Source organism: Pan troglodytes, chromosome 8 (genome assembly GCF_028858775.2).
Source record: "Pan troglodytes isolate AG18354 chromosome 8, NHGRI_mPanTro3-v2.0_pri, whole genome shotgun sequence".
Taxonomy (NCBI): Eukaryota; Metazoa; Chordata; class Mammalia; order Primates; family Hominidae; genus Pan; species Pan troglodytes.
The window spans coordinates 90,221,918-90,235,623 of record NC_072406.2 but is presented as its reverse complement, the minus strand read 5'-3'; the positions used below and the strand labels follow the sequence as shown (position 1 = coordinate 90,235,623).

The window sequence follows — 13,706 nt, the reverse complement described above, 5'->3', positions numbered from 1 at the left end:
TCAAGTGATTGTCCTGCCTCAGCCTCCTGAGTAGCTAGGATTACAGGCACCCACCACCACACCCAGCTAATTTTTATATTCTTAGTAGGGACGGGGTTTCACCACGTTGGCCAGGCTGGTCTTGAATTCCTGACCTCAAGTGATCCACCCACCTCGGCCTCCCAAAGTGCTGGGATTACAGGCGTGAGCCACCATGCCCAGCCCATGCTTTTTTTTTTTTTTTTTAAATTGAGGTCTAGATAACTGCAGGGCCTGCTAACGAGAATATTGATTAGCTTTACTGTGAGACTCACAGTTAGCCCAGATCATAGATGTTCCTGGTCAGCTTGTGTTGTGTGTCCTCAGTTGAGTTACTAATGATCCAAGAGTTAACTTCTCCAAAATGGTGTTCCACAAGACAGTTGTTTAAGAGGTTCCAGAACCCATTCAATGCAGACCAGGGCTTGTGGTGCTGGTGTCACAACTTTTACACCTTACAAGCCCCCAGTAAGTTATTGCAGATCAAGTCGCCACCTGTTTCTAGGATCACAGAAGGTTCCTATAGATCAGTCTAGCCTACCCGTTTTACCAGTGAGGAAACCAAGCACCAGGAAAGGAATTGGCCGTGTCACTCAGTGAGCAAACAGCTGAATTGACACTGGAAGCTGGAAGCTTGTTTGCCAGTCTGTTGTTCACATTATACTCAAGACCATAGGCAGCAGGCTGCCCAGGATGCCTCTCTTTCTCCTAGAATCTGAACAAGGAAAGTAAAGATTAAGACGCATTTCAGTATCATTTGTTAGTTTCTAGATACCTGGGAGTAACTTATTGTGGTTTTTTTGTACTGCAGGTAAACAAAGCAAACATCAATTTCTTGAGGAAACTGGTTCAAAACGGCCCTGAGGTTCACCCAGGAGCAAACTTCATTCAGCAGAGACATACGCAGATGAAAAGGTAATCTTTTCCCAATCTAGTTGGATTTAACTACTTTCTCATGGCAAAGCTCACTGTGGTCATACTCAGCCACAGAATGCAATCCAGAATACAGTTTGCGTGAAATTTTGGCATGTGGAAAATATCTGTTTAAATTTCCATGAGCCAAGGTATGTCATTTGCTCTGTTCAGTCATTGAATATACATGAAGTGCTCCTTTGTTCTCAGGCTTGTAATGTTATTGGATCCAGGAGGACAAAATACCATGGATACTAAAGTCTAAAGAGGATCATTATTGCTGGGCTTGGTGGCTCACACCTTTAATCCCAGCACTTTGTGAGGCCAAGGTGGGCAAATCACTTGAGGCCAGGAGTTCAAGACCAGCCTGGCCAACATGGCAAAGAAACCCCTTTTCTACTAAAAATACAAAAATTAGCCGGGCATGGTAGCGCACGTATGTAGTCCCAGCTACTCAGAAGCCTGAGACACAAAAATCACTTGAACCCAGGAGGCAGAGGTTGCAGTGAGCTGAGATCACACCACTGCACTCCAGCCTGGGCGACAGAGCAAGACTCTGTCTCAGAAATACAATAAATATATAAAGTGGATCATTGCCTGTGTCACCTGGGCTCTCAGGGCTTTTAGCATTTCTAAAATTAAGATATATCTTTTTTTTTTTTTCAAGACAGAGTCTTGCTGTGTTACCCAGGCTGGAGAGCAGTGGCACGATCTTGACTCACTGCAACCTCCACCTCCCAGTTTCAAGCAAGTTTCCTGCCTCAGTCACCCGAGTAGCTGGGATTACAGGCACCCGCCACCACACCTGGCTAATTTTTGTATTTTTAGTAGCGACAGGTTTTCACCATGTTGACCAGGCTGGTCTCGAACTCCTGACCTGTTGATCCAGCTGCCTCAGCCTCCCAAAGTGCTAGGATTACATCCATGAGCCACCACATCCGACCGGATATATCTTAAGATCAATTTATCATAGTTTTTTTTTTTTTTTTTTGATGTCTCAGTCTGTCACTCAGGCTGGAGTGCAATGGCACAATCATGGCTCACTGCAGTCTCCACCTCCTGCGCTCAGGTGATCCTCCCACCTTAGCCTCCAAAGTAGATGGGATTAAAGGCACACACCCCACCACGTTTGGCTAATTTTTGTATTTTTTGTAGAGACGAGGTCTCACCATGTTGCCCAGTCTGTTCTCAATCTCCTGGGCTCAAGCAGTCCGCCCATCTCGGCCTCCCAAAGTGCTGAGATTACAGGAGTGAGTCACCTCGCCCACCCTGTCATAGTTTAATAGGGAGCTTTTTTCTTGGCACATAAAACTATATGACATTAAAATGGAGGCATCTTAGATTTGATAAAATAATATATTAAAGATTGAATCCTGATCTGAAGAGGGAGAAACTTGGTGAGAGAACTTTGCTTTCACAGATCATGTTTATTGTTGCACATTCAGGTTTTTGAAATATGGAAATCGAGAAAAGATAGCTCAAGAGCTCAAGTATGGTGACATCGTAGAGAGACACCTCATCGATGGAGATGTGGTGCTGTTCAATCGGCAGCCCTCGCTGCACAAATTGAGCATTATGGCTCATCTGGTGAGTAGCACTGCTTTTTACATTTTCCATCATGTAGAAATTTGCCATGACTGTTCAGTGCTAAACAGTGGACTTCTAAAATTAAAATTGCCTGTTATCTCAAGTTTTCATAACTTTTTTTTTTTTTTGAGACAGGCTCTTGCTCTGTCACCAAGGTTGGAGTGCAGTGACACACTCACAGCTCACTGCAACCTTGACCTCCCAGGCCCAAGCAAGCCTCCCACCTCAGCCTCCAAAGTAGCTGGGACCACGGACATGTGCCACCAAATCTGGCTAATTTGAGGTTTTTTTGTTTTTTGTTTTTTGTTGTTTGTTTGTTTTGGTTGAGACGGGGGTCTCACTATATTGCCCAAGCTAGTCTGGAACTCTTGGGCTCAAGCGATCCTCCTTCAGCCTCCCAAAGTTCTGGGATTATAGGCTTGAGTAGCCCCCACAGCTGGCCCAAGCTTTCATAACTATTGGTCTCCCTCTTCTCTCACATTTTAGTTTGAGTGAAACTTTTTAATTTCAAGCTTCCTTTTAGTAAGCTTTAATATTTTTTAATATTAAATTTTTAATATTTGCAATGTAATATTCATACAAAACACTAAGAGAGGATTTAATTGAAAGTGACTAGCATGGTTTCACAAAAACATATACACGTATATGTGTTGTGTGCACAAACTTACGTAAAATAGGTATGGCAGAAAATGGACTTTTTTTTTGGAGACAGTCTCACTCTGTTACCCAGGCTGGAGTGCAGTGGCACAGTCTGGCTCATTGCAGCTTTGACCGCCTCAGCTCAAGCGATCCTCCCACCTCAGCCTGCCGTAGCTAGGACTACAGGCATGTGCCATGATGGCCAGCTTTTTTTTTTTTTTTTTGAGACAGAGTCTCACTCTATTGCCCAGGCTGGTGTGCAGTGTCGCAGTCTTGGCTCACAGCAGCCTCTGCCTCCCAGGTTCAAGTGAGTCTCCTGCCTTAGCCTCTCAAGTAGCTGGAGTTACAGGTGCATGCCACCACGCCCAGCTAATTTTTGTATTTTTAGTAGAGGCAGGATTTCACCATGTTGGCCTGCCTGGTCTCAAACTCCTGACCTCAGGTGATTCACCCACCTTGGCCTCCCAAAGTGCTGGGATTACAGACATGAGCCACTGTGCCCACCCTTTTTTTTTTTTTTTTTTTTAATAAGTGGAGCTGAGGTCTTGATGTATTGCCCAGATGGGTCGCAATCTCCTGTGCTCAATGGATCCTCCCACCTTAGCCTCCCGGAGTGCTGGGATTATAGGTATGACCCACTGTGCCCAGCCAGAAAATTGACTTCTGATTTAACTTTGCATATTAACTAAGCAACTAAAATGCTTAAAAGATTTTTTCTTTGTAGTAATCCTCCAACTAAGACCTTAAACCATCTTTTTTTGGTGATTTAGTTTTGCAACAGCAGCAGTTCCTTTTTCTGGAGATTTAAAATGGAAATGAAATACAGCTTTAATTTGTTCAATATTCATAGATTCTCCTATCTGTAAAGCTGTTAATCCATGAGCCTTTGCAAACAGTGTTTAAGCAGCCTCTTATGGTAATATTTTTTTCTAGATTCATTTTGGGGTAGTCTGAACACATTCTATCAGTCTGTTTACGTAACAGTAGAAATAACTAAGAAGTAGTTTGTGATAATGGGATTATGATTGTGAGAATGTAGAGGGTTAACTAAAGCCTTCTCTTTCTGGAATGTTTTGCTTGGCTTTGGAACATTACAAAATATAATTATTAGGTTTTTTTGACTGGCAATGGCACACACCTATAGCCCCAGCTACTCAGGAGGCCGAGGCAGGAGGATCACGTGAGCCTGGGAGTTCAAGGCTACAGTGTGCTATATCACGCCTATAACTAGCCACTGCACTCCAGCCTGGACAACGTAATGAGACCCTGTCTCTAAAAAAAAAGTAGAAATTTTTTTTGTTTGAAAATTTTGAGGCCAGGTGTGATGGCTCATGCCTGTAATCCCAGCACTCTGGGAGGCCAAGGTGGATCACTTGAGGTCAGGAGTTCGAGACCAGCCTGGACAACATGATGAAACCCCATCTTTACTAAAATACAAAAAATTAGCCGGGTGTGGTGGCACGTGCCTATAATCCCAGCTACTTGGGAGGCTGAGGCAGGAGCATTTCTTGAACCCAGGAGGCAGAGGTTGCAGTGAGCCGAGATTGCGCCACTGCACTCCAGCCTAGGCGACAGAATGAAGCTCCGTCTCAAAAAAAGAAAAAGAAAATTTTCAAATGTACACTAAAGTAGAAAGAATGGTCTAATGAACTTACATATTCCCATCCTCTATATGCAATAATTTTCAAGGTTTAGCCACACTTGTTTTATCTTTCCCCTTTTTCTTCGATGAACCCATATCTGTGTCATTTTTCAATGTGTATCCAGTTTACATTTGTAAGAAAAACTTACATAACCACAGTGCTGTAATCATACCTAACAAAATTAACAGTCATCTCTTGGCATTCCCAGGTCCATACCTAGTTCATATTCAGATTTCCCCATTTGTCTCAAAATTGTCTTTTTGTCGTTTGTTTGAGTCAAGATGCAAGCAATGAATTCATTCTAATTAATTCATTTGTCATCATTGCCTGTGTTATTTTATTGGGCTACAAAATGGAACCCCACTTTTTGAATCTATCATTCCTTTCACATTTATTACCTACAATTCTTATAATGGAAAATACCCGCTTGTTAATTAGGTCTGTTTGCTTGCCCAGAGGTGCAGCTTATAAAGCAAAGGCTGTGTAAATGGTTAAGTCTTTGTCCTTTATTGTGATTTTGGAAAGTAAGAACTTAGTGCTCTCCTGTGTTCGTGTGCTTAGGAAAAAAAATTTTTTTTTTTTTAAAGAAAGGGCCAGGTGCAGTGGCTCAAGCCTGTAATCCCAGCACTTTGGGAGGCCAAGGTGGGCGGATCATGAGGTCAGGAGTTCTAGACCAATGGTGAAACCTCATCTCTACTAAAATATAAAAATTAGCCTGGCGTGGCAGTAAACGCCTGTAATCCCAGCTACTCAGGAGGCTGAGGCAGGAGAATTGCTTGAACCCGGGAGACAGAGGTTGCAGTGAGCCGAGATCACGCCATTGCACTCCAGCCAGGGCAATAGAGTGAGACTCCGTCTCAAAAAAAAAAAAGGGGTTAGTGCTCAGTAACTTCCAACCAGATTGATTGGGGTTTTTTGTTTGTTTTGACTTTCTGTTTTTTCAGTGTCATTATAAACACATGGGTTTTTATTTAGTTGGTTTATTTTAATCAACTTCTGCTGTTAATCTTTTTGATACTTGAAACCATGACATCCTTGGCCAGTGGGAGCCTTCACATTGGCGCCTTTGTTGAAATTCACTGCTTTGGTTCAATCTAATAAAGCTTCTTGAATGAGTCTTTTTTCTTTTTTTTCTTTTTTTGAGATGGAGTCTCGCTCTATCACCCAGGCTGGGGTGCAATGGCGCGATCTTGGCTCACTGCAACCTCCACCTCCTGGGTTCAAGCGATTCTCCTGCCTCAGCCTCCCAAGTAACTGGGATTATAGGCATGTGCTACCACGCCTGGCTAATTTTTGTATTTTTAGTAGAAATGGGGTTTCACCATGTTGGCCAGGCTGGGAATGAGTCCTAAATGATATATATCACTTGACAGAACATACTGGAAATCTACTTTCTTAAGCCAGTGCCCAGTTTTCCAGGAAGCCATTTTTAATATTTCAAAACAGAGAAGCTTTTGGATAAATGCCTAAGTCCTCTTCCTGTTTTGTTTTGTTTTGTGTTCCACAGGCCAGGGTCAAGCCCCACCGGACCTTCAGATTTAATGAGTGTGTCTGTACACCCTATAATGCTGACTTTGATGGTGATGAAATGAACCTTCATCTTCCTCAAACAGAAGAAGCTAAAGCAGAGGCCCTTGTTCTGATGGGGGTATGTAGGGTGGCACAGCCCAGCTTTTGCATAACAGCTCCTTGAAAGGAGGCAAAGGGAAACTTACATGAAAACACCACCACAACTAACAATGCCAAAGAAGCCAGGCTCTTTCTGTTCTTAAACCGACCACTAACTGCCTATATATCTCTCTTTTTATTGGTTTCTTTTGAGCCTTTGAAGAATCTCTCTTGGAAATTATAGTATATACATGAGTTAGGGTCTGTAACAGATGCGTTGAGGGGATTTTCTGGCCTATAAATGTGGGTTCTGGGAGAAAATGTATACATGAGGGCCAGTTATGACAAGGTAAGAAAAGAATATAGCAATATCAATGTTGGATGTCACAGGGGAAGAAGATGTCCTACCTAAGTAAATTTTCCAGTAGCTGAAGATTCTTTAAGCACCAGAACATTTTATTGAACATTCTGAATGGAAACCTTCCTAAACTATATTACATACTTCGTCTTCTTAAAGGATGCAGTATTATACATAATGATAATAACTCTACCACCACTTTATTTGACAAATGCGTAAGGAGTGCCCAGTAGATGCTGCAGGAGATCGGTGATAGTGAGGCACGTGCCTGCTCTTAAGGAGCTTACAGTTGGGCTTTAACTGTTGGCACAGGCTGGCGCGGTGGCTCAGGCCTGTAATCCCAGCACTATGGGAAGCCTAGGCAGGTGGTTCACTTGAGTTCAGGAGTTCAAGACCAGCCCGGACAACGTGGCGAAACTCCATCTCTACGAAAACTACAAAAATTAGCCAGGTGTGGTGGTGCATACCTGTAGTCCCAGCTACTCAGGAAGCTGAAGTGGGAGGATTGCTTGGTCCCAGGAGGTTGAGGCTGCAGTGAGCTGTGATTGCACCACTGCAGTTCAGCCTGGGCAACAGAGCAAGACCCTGTCTCAAAAGAAGGAAAAAAAAAACCTGTTGGCACTACAGGTACTATTCACTCCTGACCCAGCAATAGCACAGTGGGACATGGCACCTGCTGTGTAGGATTCTCCCCTCCTGAACTTCATGATCCCCAACTACTGAGTATTTCAGAGCTTCAGGCTTTCTTTTTTCAGTATTCCAGCTTCCTATATTAGGAACTGGTAAGTCTTATAGTTGTAAGTGTCCCTACCTCCAAAAGCACTTATTACCATTTCTGATGTGATGCTTTTAACCTGTTTTGGTTTAGGCTTTTAGTATTGCATGCATCATTTTGGGGTTTTAAGTTGTCTGTATGTTTAGATTTTTTTTCTTTTTCTTTCTTTTTTTTTGTTTTTGTTTTTGTTTGTTTGTTTGTTTGAGATGGAGTTTTACTCTTGTTGCCCAGGCTGGAGTGCAATGATGTGATCTCGGCCCACTGCAACCTCTACCTCCCAGGTTCAAGTGATTCTCCTGCCTCAGCCTCCTGAGTAGCTGGGATTACAGGCATCTGCCACCACGCCCAGCTAATTTTGTACTCTTAGTAGAGACAGGGTTTCACCACATTCGTCAGGCTGGTCTTGAACTCCCGACCTCAGGTGATCCACCCAACTTGGCCTTCCCAAATGCTGGGATTACAGGTGTGAGCCACTGCACCTGGCCTTAGATTTATTTTCTATAATGAACATATATTATTTTTGTAACAAAAAGTAATGTTTAGAATGCTGCTAGAAATAATAGCTATCAGCTTGCAACCAACCATTTAGACTTTGCTGTCGACTCTGCCATTGAGGATCCATACTGTGGACATTGTGTTACAACTGCATATTTCATTGGTTACAAATGGCAATAATAAAGTCTCCAAGGATTTTGGGGTAGAAGAATCCTTAGTTACCATGTGGACAAGTTTCCTCAATTTCAAGTGAGAAAATACCTATCGTTCTGATTTAGCAATGCTGTTCTCAGTGGAGTGCATAGGGCTCTAATTTGGATGTGGGCCCAAATTACCCAGGAGACCTTTTCAAAATACACTAATCTCAGCCCCTTGCACTCTGCTTCTACCCGTAGACTACCTGTATCCCACCTCAGAGAGAGTCTCTAAACCAGGAGTAAGAGCAGTCAGGTGGTGTGCAATAAAGAGGCACATCTGGCTAAATAGCTGTCTCCCACTCTGGTTGAAGGGTCCCTGCTTTGGATAGTGGCTCAGAAATAGGTGGTAATGGGCCTTTGTCTGAGAGGACCCTGCTTTCTGGGTGAAAAGGCCCAGAAAACCCACAAATACACGTGTGCATTTTCATATCAAGATTAGAGCAAATGTACTCTCATACACACAGAGCCTTCTTTACATGAGTTAGTTATGTTTTACTACCTAACACCCTTTTTTGCCCAACATAGGCCCTCATTAAATGTTTAATGAAATTCTGTTGTTGGATTGATTATTATTAGAACGTAATGTCTTAACCAAGGGACATTTAACAGTTCTGTCGTCATTGTGGACAAGTGTGGAATTGGTTGACTTCAGAGGTCACAACGCTCCTCATCATTCATAGAAATGAATTTTCTTTGGAGAAGCACCTATAGTAATAACAATAGGGCTGGATGCAGTAGCTCATGCCTGTAATACCAGCACTTTGGGAGGCCGAGGTGGGAGGATCAGTTGAGCCCAGGAGTTCGAGACCAGTCTGGGCAACAAAGTAAGACCCCGTCTCCACAAAAAAAAATGCAAAAACTTAGCTGGGCATGATGATGTGGGCCTGTAGTCCCAGCTACTTGGGAGGCTGAGCTGGGAGGATCACTTGAGCCCCACGAGGTTGAGGCTGCAGTGAGCCATATTTGCACCACTGCACTCTAACCTGGGCAATAAGCAAGACTCTGTCTCAAAAACAAACAACAATAAAATCTTCTTACATGAGTAGAGTTTTTCATAGAATTCTGAAACAACTTCACTTGGTATTTCATTTTGGTGTTGGTAGGACCCTCCTAGGTCAATCTTGCTGGCATTTTTTTCTCTCCCCTTGACAGATAAAGGAACTGGGAGTTAGTGACAAAGCTGGGATTCAGACCCCTGGCTTTCATTTCTCAGCCTTGTCCTTCTGCTACTCTGTATTTGTTCATAACTATTCAAAAACCTTTTGATTCAGGCTTTGGGCTGCATCATGCATCCAAGAACAGCTAACTGACTGCGGTTACTTTTCCTACAGACTAAAGCAAATCTTGTAACCCCGAGGAACGGGGAACCACTGATTGCTGCTATTCAGGATTTTCTAACAGGTAGGTTGGTGAAGTTCACTTGAAAGGAGATTTCTGACTGGAACACAGTGTTCCTCGTTCATAGTGATTCATGTGATGACTTGAAAAGCAATTTAATAGCCTGTGTTTAATTTGGTTTTTTGTTTACTAAGTTTGATCATGAACCTCCCCGTGGGTTTTTTTTTTTTCTTTTTTTTTTTTTAATTGGTTGGTTATTCATTCAGCAAGTCTTTAGTGAGCTCCTCTCATGGACTGGGCATTTTCTAAACCTAGTGTCTGGCTTAGAATCTGTCCCTTTTGCCTGGGGATACAGCAGTGAACAAAACAAAGTCACGTTCCTGTGGAGGTAGACCCTAGTTGGAGGAGAAAGTCAGTAAGCAGCTGTTTGTTTCAATTCACGCTGTTGGTCATGGTTCAAATTTATTTTAAAATTGAAACCTTGCAGTGTTCTCACAATTTCATTCCTTTTCTTTGTTTTGTGTTGTTTCCTAATGCTTAGGTGCCTATCTCCTCACTCTCAAGGACACTTTCTTTGATCGAGCCAAGGCTTGCCAAATCATTGCTTCAATACTGGTTGGCAAGGATGAGAAAATTAAAGTTCGCCTCCCACCGCCTACAATCCTAAAGGTGTGTGTGGGAGTTGTGTGTTGGTGCACAGGTGTGTGTATGTGTCTGTGGGGGTAGACTGGTGAAATGAGTGGAACCGTGTTGGTGCTAGGCTTGAGTGCAGTCCCTGGGCCGCCTGGCTTTGTCTACTGAAGGGGGATTGAGACCAGGCTCAGCCCACTGACTCTCAGGCTTCCTCCCCTCCCTCAGCCTGTCACCCTGTGGACCGGAAAGCAGATCTTCAGTGTCATCCTCAGGCCTAGCGATGACAATCCAGTGAGGGCCAACCTGCGAACCAAGGGCAAGCAGTACTGTGGCAAAGGGGAAGATCTCTGTGCCAATGATTCCTGTGAGTGGACGGAACTCGGGTGGGGAGATGGAGGAACGTGACAGAAAAGCAAGTGGCTGGTCATCAGCTTTGCTGGTACCTTCGCGAAGCAAGCAAATTCATTGTTTCTCTAAGCCTTAGGCGGAAAGTTTTTTCTTCAGGAAAATGTAGCTGGTATTTCTTCTCTCAGATGTAATTCCCCATTTCTCTTAAAAGTACAGATCATGTAGACACGTGACGCAGTGGTTAGAATGTTCTCTCCAAATGTGTTTTGTCTTAAGTGACTAGTTTTTCTCACTTCGTAGTTTGTCTTTATTTTGTCATCTTTTTGGCGGGTGGGGGGCAATAAACAAGGATTTTACTATTTAAGGCATTTAATTTTTTTTTTTTTTTTTTTTTTTTTGAGACTAAGTCTTGCTCTGTCACCCAGGCTGGAGTGCAGTGGTGCAGTCTCAGCTGACTGCAACTTCCACCTACTGGGTTCAAGTGATTCTCCTGCCTCAGCCTCCTGAGTAGCTTGGATTACAGGTGCCCACCACCACGCCTGGCTTATTTTTGTATTTTTAGTAGAGACGGGGTTTCACCGTGTTGGCCAAGCTGGTCTTGAACTCCTGACCTCAAGTGATCTGCCTTGCCCTCCCAAAGTGCTGGGATTATAGGCATGAGCCACTGCACCCAGCCTGGATTGATTTTTTTTTTTTTTTCAAAGACAAACAGGTTCTCCCTACGTTGCCCAGGCTGGTCTCGAACTCCTAGGCTCAAGCAATCGTCCCACCTCATCCTCCCAAAGTGCTGGGATTACAGGTGTGAGCCACCACACCCAGCCAGGGAAAGGATTTACATGCAAGTCATCTGAGTCTGTCTAAACCAGTTCAACCCGAAGTGCAGTCCACAGAGCCCTGCTGTTTAGCCAGCATCCATTGAGTTACTTTCTGATGTGAGCACGTTCGCTCACCCAGACCACTACCAAACAGTTCCCTAGCAGCCTAGTTTGAGTAGCACTGATTTAGAATGGGCTTTGCTAGTGAGACCTTGGGACTAGAAGTGGATCTCCAGGACTCTGTACTGAAGAACTGAATTGCAGAGTTCTTCTGAAGGTCAGGATTTCTGCTGTCTTCTAATGAAGAGCAAATGTTTTGAAGGGCACTGATACTCCTCAGATTTATTTCTTTGGAAATATGCTCTCTGATCTTTAAAATACTTCAGCTTCTTGTTTTAGACTGTTTTGTTTCTTTTTGGATATGAATTTCATTTGGTGGTTGTATAGGCTGTACATGATGGTACCTTTGTTAATATTTAATATCTTATATGAGTAACAAATTATTTATAGTTTATAGAGCACTTCACTGTATGTTATTTCATCTGATGCTCAAAATATCCCATAACATAAAGATGACAAGTGCTTGATACTGTTACCCACAGTTCACAGATGAGGAGAGTGAGGGTCAACTGGTATATTTCAGGGTTAGGACTACACACTAACTGGAGTTTCTATATTTTTCAAAAATTCCAAAGTTTTCCTTTAACCCCCCCTCCCCCTCCAAAAAAAAAGCTTTGAGGAGAATTTCTGTTTGTTCTGCTTTAAGTGTCAGTATGGGAACATATTTTCTCAACTGTCTCAAATTCATTTTGGAATAAGGCAAAGTAATAAATAATTGTTGTCTAAATATATAATCATTCTTCCAGATGTTACAATCCAGAACAGTGAGTTGATGAGTGGCAGCATGGACAAAGGAACCCTAGGGTCAGGATCCAAGAACAATATTTTTTACATTTTGCTGCGAGACTGGGGGCAGAATGAAGCTGCAGATGCCATGTCACGGCTCGCCAGGCTGGCTCCTGTCTACCTGTGTGAGTATGTCAGCATCCTTCTTTTAGTTAAAGCTGCAATTGTTAGAGTCTTAAGGGTTTACGTTATTTTGTTCTTTTACTGCCATTTCATCCCCACCACACATATACATACAGAAAAAGACACTCGTTCCAGGCTAAATCATGTGTGCTGTTATTAATTTAATTAACTCAGTACTGAATAGTTTCACAACAGATTTGAATTTGCTTTTCAGTTCTCTTCTCAAAACCAGCAGTAGCTCCCTACGGTCTTCTAGACAGGGTTAGATTATAAAACATCCTTGATGGGCTGCTTCCAAGGTCCCTGTGGAAGCACTAGAACACTTGGGGCTGTCCATGATTCAGTTCTCCAAGATTACTCAATATTTGCCTACTATGCTTTCACTGTTCTATTTTTTTTGTCTGTTTGTTTGCTCTTGCTTTGAGTGGGCCATGAGTCAAGTGATGTTTGCATGCCCCCAAAACTTTATTCCACTCTTATACTTGCCTGGATATACAATTTTAGATTGAAAATTATTTTCCCTCAGAATTTTGAAGGTACTGCTCTACTTTCTTCTTGCTTTCAGAGTTGTTGTTAATGGGTATTGTCGTTCTTATTCCCGTTTTTGTATTTGATTTTTTTTTTGTTTTTTGAAGATAGGGTCTTGGTCTGTCACCCAGGCTGTAGTGCAGTGGTGTGATCTTGGCTCACGCAGCCTCTCGAGCAGCTGGGACTACAGGCATGTGCCACCATGCCCAACTAAGTTTTGTAGAAATGAAGTCTCACCATGTTGCCCAGGTTGGTCTTGAACTCCTGGGCTCAAGTGATCCACCTGCCTCCACCTCCCAAAGTGCTAGGATTACAGGCATTAGCTACCATGCCTGGCCCTTGAATTGTTTTTTTCATTTTAGAAACTTTCAGAATCCTCTCTGTTCTCACTCTGAAAGTTCACAACAATATACCTTTGGTGTGGGTCTTTTTTCATTCACTGTGCTAAGCACTGAGTAATTTCATTTAATCTGCAGCTGTGTGTCCTTCCATTCGGGAAATTTTATGTTATTTCTTTAATAATTTTCTCTCTTTTACTTTCTCTGTTCTTTCTTTTTGGAACTTCAGTTAATTACATATTAGAACTCCTAGATTAATTATCTAATTATCTTCTTTTCCGTTTGCCATTTCTTTATTCTAGATTCACTTTATCTTTTAATACTTCTGTTGCTTTTTAAAATTTTATCACTATCATGTATTTAATTTCCAATACTATTTTTCAATGTACTTATTCACAGGTAGTGTTTTTGTTTCTTTTTTTTTTTTTTTTTTTGAGACGGAGTC

The 13,706-nt window shown here is 42.6% G+C and overlaps 1 protein-coding gene across 1 annotated transcript in view; it reads left to right on the top strand.

Moving 5' to 3' along the window:
* POLR3A (RNA polymerase III subunit A) overlaps window positions 1–13,706 on the top strand; it is a 57,128-nt gene that overhangs the window by 13,612 nt on the left and 29,810 nt on the right. The window contains exons 11-17 of the mRNA XM_016918721.4: window positions 830–933; window positions 2,376–2,517; window positions 6,307–6,447; window positions 9,564–9,633; window positions 10,112–10,239; window positions 10,429–10,567; window positions 12,233–12,397. Coding sequence (XP_016774210.1) covers window positions 830–933; window positions 2,376–2,517; window positions 6,307–6,447; window positions 9,564–9,633; window positions 10,112–10,239; window positions 10,429–10,567; window positions 12,233–12,397 — 889 coding nt within the window. The remainder of the gene's footprint in view (window positions 1–829; window positions 934–2,375; window positions 2,518–6,306; window positions 6,448–9,563; window positions 9,634–10,111; window positions 10,240–10,428; window positions 10,568–12,232; window positions 12,398–13,706) is intronic.